This window comes from Notothenia coriiceps, unplaced genomic scaffold (genome assembly GCF_000735185.1).
Source record: "Notothenia coriiceps isolate Sejong01 unplaced genomic scaffold, NC01 NC01_scaffold00032524, whole genome shotgun sequence".
NCBI lineage: Eukaryota > Metazoa > Chordata > Actinopteri > Perciformes > Nototheniidae > Notothenia > Notothenia coriiceps.
The window spans coordinates 22,834-30,389 of record NW_011365225.1 but is presented as its reverse complement, the minus strand read 5'-3'; the positions used below and the strand labels follow the sequence as shown (position 1 = coordinate 30,389).

The window sequence follows — 7,556 nt, the reverse complement described above, 5'->3', positions numbered from 1 at the left end:
GTTCTCTGCCAGCCAGAGGTGATTTGTTATTAGTTCAATATGTCAAACTGATTTCCCTGAATACAATCTTTAGTTACATGGTGAAACGTTATGCTGCTTGTACTAATAAGACTTATCATATAAGCCACACAGGTTTTAATAGGATGTATTCATTATCTTTACTTATGTTGCGGTCTTTTCAGCAGCGCCATCTCTATAACGGCGATACAGTCACTACCCATTATTTACATTTCACCGTGACATGGACAAAAATGTAACGTCAGCTTACCTCATGGCACGAATCCAGACTCTCTTTTGGAAAACATTGGCCGGGAAACGATAGAACAAGCACGTTTCATGAGAAGACCTGTGGCTGCAACCCGGAGCAAAGCAACAAACCATTGCATAGCTAACTAGTAGCGCTAGCTTTAGCTAACGTTAGCCAACGAAACGAACTGCCGAGTAAAATTGGAAAACACTGGTAATTAATTATTCTATAATTTGTAAAACTACGGTGTTAAAAACGACAATTTCAAAAATACAGATTCTAATGGTCAGATATAGATATACAGATACTAAAGATAGGCAGGTACTTGCTTTCAAGCAGAACACAGGGGAAAACAAACTTAACGGGAGTGTTTACGTGTTTGGCCTCGACAATTTCTGTAGTCCTATTCAGCCATTCGGTAACAACCATCGTTTTTCAGACACGTAAACTCTTCAAAAATCCCCAGTGGGGTCACTGCTGAAGTATTTAATGTCGTAGAAAAAAACGTCAATTACCTGTTAAATTAAATTTGTGTCAACCACAGACCTTATTTCGAGCTATTTTCCAAAACCCTATGGAAAAAATGCATTGCTTTTTGAGGAAGGAACCGGAAGTGCTAAAAATGCTAACTTACTTCCGGGTTTTACGACGCGTCACTGGGGTTCTCTATTGCCAGCGCAGCGTCTCCCCAGATCTGGCGCCCTAGGCGAAAAGTTATAACCCCAGTGCTACGGGCCGGCCCTCAGTTAATATACAACTCGCAAATATCTTTCTCTCTCTCTCTCCTCTCTTCTCTCTCCTCTCTCCTCTCTTCTCTCTTCCCTCTCTTCTCTTCTCTCTCCTGTCTTTGCTCTTCTCCCTTCTCTCTCTCCCTCTCTCTCTCTCTCTCTCTCTCTCTCTCTCAATGTTGGTACCATAGACTGTATGGTTGGTACGCAAATGCGCCTTTTTTCAAATGACCCGGTGCTCATTTTTTGGCGGAGGTGCGCATGCGCATCTGCGCACCAGTCATGTGCAGCCCTGACTATATTATCTCTGCTGCAATCATACTCTGAGCACTATCAGTTCCCACTGTGGTGACTCGGTCCAATATCTCACACTGTGCAACTTCAAGAAACTGGTGCATGGTTTGTCAAAATATCAAAATGACTTTCCTTAATGTAAATAATTTGCGTTGATTTATTTTTAAGATTATATATTTATAATATATATTTATTTATACTAAATATATTTCCAGGTTTCCAGATTCAATCGACAAGAGAGTTAACACATTAACGTTGACAGACTTGGTTAAAAGGCAATGGTTTAAACAGAACACAATAAGAGGAAATAAGATGTACCAAAGGGGGAAATAATATAACTATGTTTACTTTTTATAAACTATTATAAATATACAGAAAGTAAGAACTGAAGTAAAGCATTTATTAATTTAAAAATATTCCTACAGGCTTATTATAGTTTTAGCACAGATTACACCCATGTAGAAATCCCTTAGAGGATTTTTTTGAAATGTGTTTGAATTAACTAAAACATATATAATTACATGCTGACATCTATTGGTAGTTTGTCAACCATTTATGGATGCTACATACCTGTAGGATGAGTTATAGTTGTTAGTGAAGAGAATAATAAACACAGGGATGAGTCTTTACTAAAAAAAGATAAGCCTGGGGAGAGGTGAGGAGAAGATAGGAGAAGGAAGGGTGTTAGAGGAAAGAATAAGGGAGGAAGAGAGTAGAAGAAAGCAGAGAAGAGCGGGGGAGAAGATAGAGGAGAAGAGCAGTAAGGAAAGCAGAGAAGAAGAGGAGAGGGGGAGAGAAAATTAAAGAAGATTAGAGGAAAAGATAGGAGGGAGGAAAGGATGAGAAGAGAGGAGAAGATAGGATAGGAGAACCAAGGATGAAGTGAGGAGAAGAAAGCGTAGGAGAGGAGATAGGAAGAAGATGGAAGGAGGAAAGAAGGGAGAGACGGTAGGTAAGGAGAGTGTAAAGGCAAAGAGAGGAGAAGGAAAGGAGCCTGAGGAAATAGCCATCGTAACAACAGCCCTTGCTGCCCAGAGAGGATACAGGTGGAGGGTAGAGGATGGCAGTGTTTGGCTCCAGAAATACGAGCCTTGACTCACCACCGATTGTTGTTTCTGGGTTTTTCCAGGACACCGTTGGTCAGATTTATCACTGTGCAGGCTGGAGCTAAAATATGGAGACAGACTTGCATTTAATTTAAAAAACAAACAGGGATTATACATTTCCTCAGTATGATGCATTTGTATTCTAAACACATAGCTAGTGCAGCATGTACAGTATTTGAAAAGATACACCTGTTATACCTGGTTCTGATTTCTTCTCTGATACCGTTTTGTAGTGTATGTGCTTTGAAATATAAGAACACAAATCCTCTAAACAAACACTGTGTTTTTAGGATACATGTAAGCAGCCTCTTTTGTAAACAGCCTCTTTAGAAATAATAGGTGATAGGGAAGCAAACAAAAGACTTGAATATGACTTTCTCTCTTTCACAGGTGGAACACGACGACTGCAGCCCCCACAACGTGACATTAGGTTACTACGTGACCAGTGGCAAAACCGTCTACATATCCTCCCTGGTGATGGAGGCGATGCACATCTACGGTTTCGACAAGCTGCTGTCGGACATCAGGCAGCACACCCCATTGGTTAAGGCCGTTCTGGTTCCTGTGGCAACCTGGATGCCCGCTCCGAGCATCCACCTGCAGCTGAAAACAGGTGATGAACCCTGATTATAATGTACAGTGGCCGTCTGGTGCAAACGTGCCAAAACGATCAAAAACACTAACATCAGGAGGAACACACTGCCGTTTCATAAAACTATGCAAAAATACAAATGTGCAAAAACATGCAAATGGAAAACATCTACACCAGCTTGACAATCATGCGCAGCATTTACTGAAAGCACTGCATAAACGAAAACTAATTTAAAAAATAATTAAATAAGCACGAACCGAGCTGGGGACACTAAAAAGTGATGCGCATAGCTGGGACCGGAGCACTTGTTGATGATTAATGATAATAAAGTTGGCCAATTGACACTTTCAGTGGAAATGTACCGAAAATGTAAGTTTTATTGGCTTATTTTAACAATGTGATCAAATGATTACTTCTGATATTATTGCAGATCAACTGTAAGCTAGCTAGCTAACGTAGTCATTTCAAATATACTGACAAGACATTTCTAATTATATAATATATGCATTGTAAAACAGACCAACTCTTCCATTGACAGTGACAATTGGCATACATTATAATCCCTGAACGTCAACAAGTGCTCCGGTCCCAGCTGTGTGCTTCACTTTTCAGTGTCCCAGTTTATGTTGTGTTTGGTGCTTCTTGCAGCATTTTGTGTTTGCAGCGTTTTGACGTTGACGTTCAAGTTGGTGAAATGTTTCTTCATTTAAATGTGTTTTGGCACATTTGGGTTTTTATATTTGCATAGTTGTTTCCTCTTTGAAGAACCAGCACCTTACCGTGGTGGAGAGGTTTGTGTGCCCTGATGAACCTGGGGGCTGTGTTGTCTGGAATCTTGTGTTCCTGGTAGGGTCTCCCATAGCAAATCGATCTCAGGCAAGGGGCCAGACTAAGATTGGTTCAAAGATCTCATGAAAGACGACACACAAAGTGAGGATACCCGGCCCGGAGGAAGCCCGGGGTCCACGTCAGCGAGGACACGCCAGCGAGGACAAGTCAGCGAGCGTCTGGTGGCCGGGCTTGCCACGGAGCCTGGCTGGGCACAGCCCGAAAAGGCAACATGGGCAACACCTCCGCTTCTCCGTCCCGTGGGCCCACCACCTACGGGAAACAGCGATGGGGTAGGTGGGGTTGCCAGAAGAGTGGAAGTGAAAGCAGAAGGTCTCGACGGACCCGGGCGACAGAAGCTGGCTTTGGGGATGTGGAACGTCACCTCTCTGGGGGGGAAGGAGCCGGAGCTTGTGCGGGAGGTGGAGCGTTACCAGTTGGATCTGGTTGGGCTCACCTCTACGCACAGCGTTGNTCTTTAAATAACATTTGGCTGCATGTGTGTAGATATCCTATTGTTCAGCGGCAAGAGTAGAAAATGATTAATACTATAGACTAGAGTATCGTGAAGGGCACGCTGAACAATAGGATATCTACACACATGCAGCCAAATGTTATTTAAAGATTAGATTTTCTTATTATCATCAGAAAGGAAAGCACTTTACTGAGTTTAGAGAAGCGGGTGGACCCCGGTGATCATTTAATTTACACCAAGAGCATAAAGACCTGTTGGAGTAGGAAGTGAGTAATCTTGATCAGTCAACTCCATATTTTCACAAATAACTTCATGTTGCTAAACATGTGCTTAGTGGTCAAACACATTTTATCTCCCAACCTCGTCGAAAACGGTGGCTTTGTTAGCTTTAAATAGGTACATCTGTAGCTTCTGTTTCAAACCTGTAAGGGATGGTGCTTTTCTCCTACATTGTGTCTTTTCCACATTTACCTTTGCGAGAACAGGACACAAGGATGTTGGACGTTGAAGCTATTTTGGTTTGGCCAAAATGTTGTACTTCAACTGCCAAGTCAGTCATGTGATGCCATTGGGCCCAAAAATAATTGTTCCCATTGACTTACATCGGGAAAGCCACGTCTGTAAATCATCTGACATTTTTTATTTAGGGAAATCAACTTCATAGATGGAACATTTTAATAGTCCTAATCTAAATCATAATGGTCTAGAAATCGTGAAAATAGCTGAATTTTGAATTATTTAACCTCTTGAGCCAGCCAAGACTGGCAGTCACGGAGCAGATTGAAGGTGGGGCTTAAGGAAAACGTGAGTGTGCATGCTCTAGGCCCTGTGGATGCGGAATATTGCAGGAAGATCTAGGGAAGATCCGGGCATTTTGGTCTCAGGCCAAGGAGTCAGGCCGTTTTGGCTTCATACTCCATTCAACGCAATAAAACTACTTGATAAGTTTAAGGCAACAAAAGTGCTGGGTTCGTCTTAGTGGAGTGACTGTGGATCTGGCTAAAAAAGACATTAGTTACATAAAAAAAATTGTTTGTAGCTACTATATCTGAGCCTGTAAGACACTTACCTGGGCGTAGGCTGTGGAGTCGTTCAGTGCTCTCTGCAGGGCGTGGCTCAGTCCTTTAGAGAGATTCTGTTTCAGGATCAGATCCAGGCGGTTCCTACGCAGCTCAATGGAGAGAACTGTGGAGGAAGAAATTACAAAATACATTTAAGCTTTATACGTGTTGATATTTTGTGTGTTCATATTCTGACAAATCTTACATCAACAATAGGGAATCAGGAGCTTGTCTGTTGGTTAAATGTTGCAATTTTGCATCTATTGCCGACCTTAGTGAAGTCGTTAGTACAGTAGTATCAACCCATCTCTCTGTGTAATAAAGTGAACAATCTCCAGCCTCATATTTATAGAAGTGTTTATGTCCGAGGAAGATCTGCCCCTTGCTTTGGTGAATTTTCATGTAATTACATCTATATAATAGCTGCTTTGTGCCTTCACTTCTGAAATCGCTGTATATATCCTTGCTTTAAATAACATTTTCCATCAAAATGAACCAGCATGCCCTTACATAGTGTAACGTTAAGAACATTGTAGATAAAAACTACCTGCCCTAGCTTTAGATTTTAGGCATTCATCTAACAAATATTTAACTGATATTTATTGCCTCACAAGTCTGGTGTTCTACTTGCTGTTTATCATAGACACCTACCTGTTCTGACCCAGTATTTCTCCGTCACGTTGCATGGAAGTGGACTTTCTTCTGGACTGGTGTTGGACGGGGGTTCAGTGGTCGTGGTTGGAGGGGGCGTGGTCTCGATTGGGATGAACACAGTGGTGGTGGGAACCTCTGTGGTTGTGGTTGTAGTGGTAATAGTAGAAGTTGTGGTGGCGACAGTAGTAGTAGGTGCAGGAATAGTGGTCGTGGTTGGAGGAGGGGTGGTGGTAGTAGTGGTGGTGGTGGTAGTAGTTGGGGCGACCGTTGAAGTAGTAGTAGTGGTGGTGGGGGGGGCAGGTGTGGTTGTCGTGGTGGTTGTAGGCTCGGTTGTAGTCACTGTGGTGGGTTTGAGGCTTGTGGTTTGCTGCGTGGTTGTAGTGGCGGTTGTATTTGGTGATTCTGTTGATGCGCTCCCAGTGGTTGGCACCATTGTCGTCATCACCTCAGCGGTGGTCGTTATGGGCGTCGTCGTGGTTACTGTGGTCAGCTGGAGGCTCTCGTTGGTCACAGTGTCCTGGCTGGTGGTTTCAGTCGGTGCCCTTGGTGTTTGTGCTGTGGTGGATGACGGTAGAGTTGAGTTGGTGGTTGTTGGTGGTAGAGATGTGGTTATGATGCTAGTTGATGTGGTCGTCAGCCGTGAGGTGTTTCTGGTGTGCGCCGGAGTGGTGGTGTTCCACTGGTGGGTGGAGAAGGGGCTGGTGATGTTGGAAGGAAGTGTGACGTCGTGGTCGCCCACGGTGGACAGCAGCGACTCGGGGACGGTGGGGAGATCCCAGGCTGGACGGCTGCTCACGGACTCCTCTGCAGGAAAAAAATTAGGGTTCATTTTTGTTCCCAAAAAAGGTCAGAAGTAAAACGCTAATGTTAGGGTTAGGCTTAGAAAAAAAAATTGTGATTTAGTCTCTTTTAGAAACTTGTTAGCATATATTTGTTATATATGACAAATAGAAGCTTCAGCCATTCACGAGTGAGGTATTTACTGACGTATAGAACGAAATATCTTAGGCTTGTGATATTGATATATGACCTTATTTAAGGCATCTAACCAAAAAGGTGTTCGAAAACACAGCTTGTTCCTTCCAACGCCCTATCAGTTGAGGTCAACAGCGTCCCATCCTTACGGCCCGTCCACACAAGCAGCAGTTTGATTGGCTATGGCAGGGGTCGGCAGGCATTTTTTGGCTGTGTATTTAGTTGAAAGCCCAGTGGCGATCTGCTCATCTCTCATCTAAATAATATGCTACAAAGGGGCGGACTGGCCAACTGTGTGTTGAACTTTCCTGTCGGCTCCCAGACCGTAGTCGAGGAGGGCAGAAGCCACAAGCTTCAGGTTCAATAACCAACTTTAGCTTAAACGACTGGAGAGAGGCGAGCTCTTCTTGGGAGGCCGTTGCATTTATTTAGCTGTTCTTTTGTTTCACAAAATACATCACAGATCTCTGTTCTTCTGCTGCCTCGTTTCACTTCCAGAAACATACATGTTCCCTCACTGTCGCTCTACCATCCACAAACACACATGCACAAGCCACACCCCTCTCTCTCTCTCTCTCTCTCTCTCTCTCAAAAGG

At 43.4% G+C, this 7,556-nt stretch overlaps 1 protein-coding gene across 1 annotated transcript in view; it reads right to left on the bottom strand.

Moving 5' to 3' along the window:
• Window positions 1-5,063: 5,063 nt before the first annotated feature.
• Window positions 5,064-7,556, bottom strand: part of LOC104960947 (mucin-2-like) — a 17,502-nt gene continuing 15,009 nt past the window's right edge. The window contains exons 3-5 of the mRNA XM_010789140.1: window positions 5,983-6,789; window positions 5,340-5,455; window positions 5,064-5,096 (exon numbers count right to left, since the gene is read on the bottom strand). Coding sequence (XP_010787442.1) covers window positions 5,064-5,096; window positions 5,340-5,455; window positions 5,983-6,789 — 956 coding nt within the window. The remainder of the gene's footprint in view (window positions 5,097-5,339; window positions 5,456-5,982; window positions 6,790-7,556) is intronic.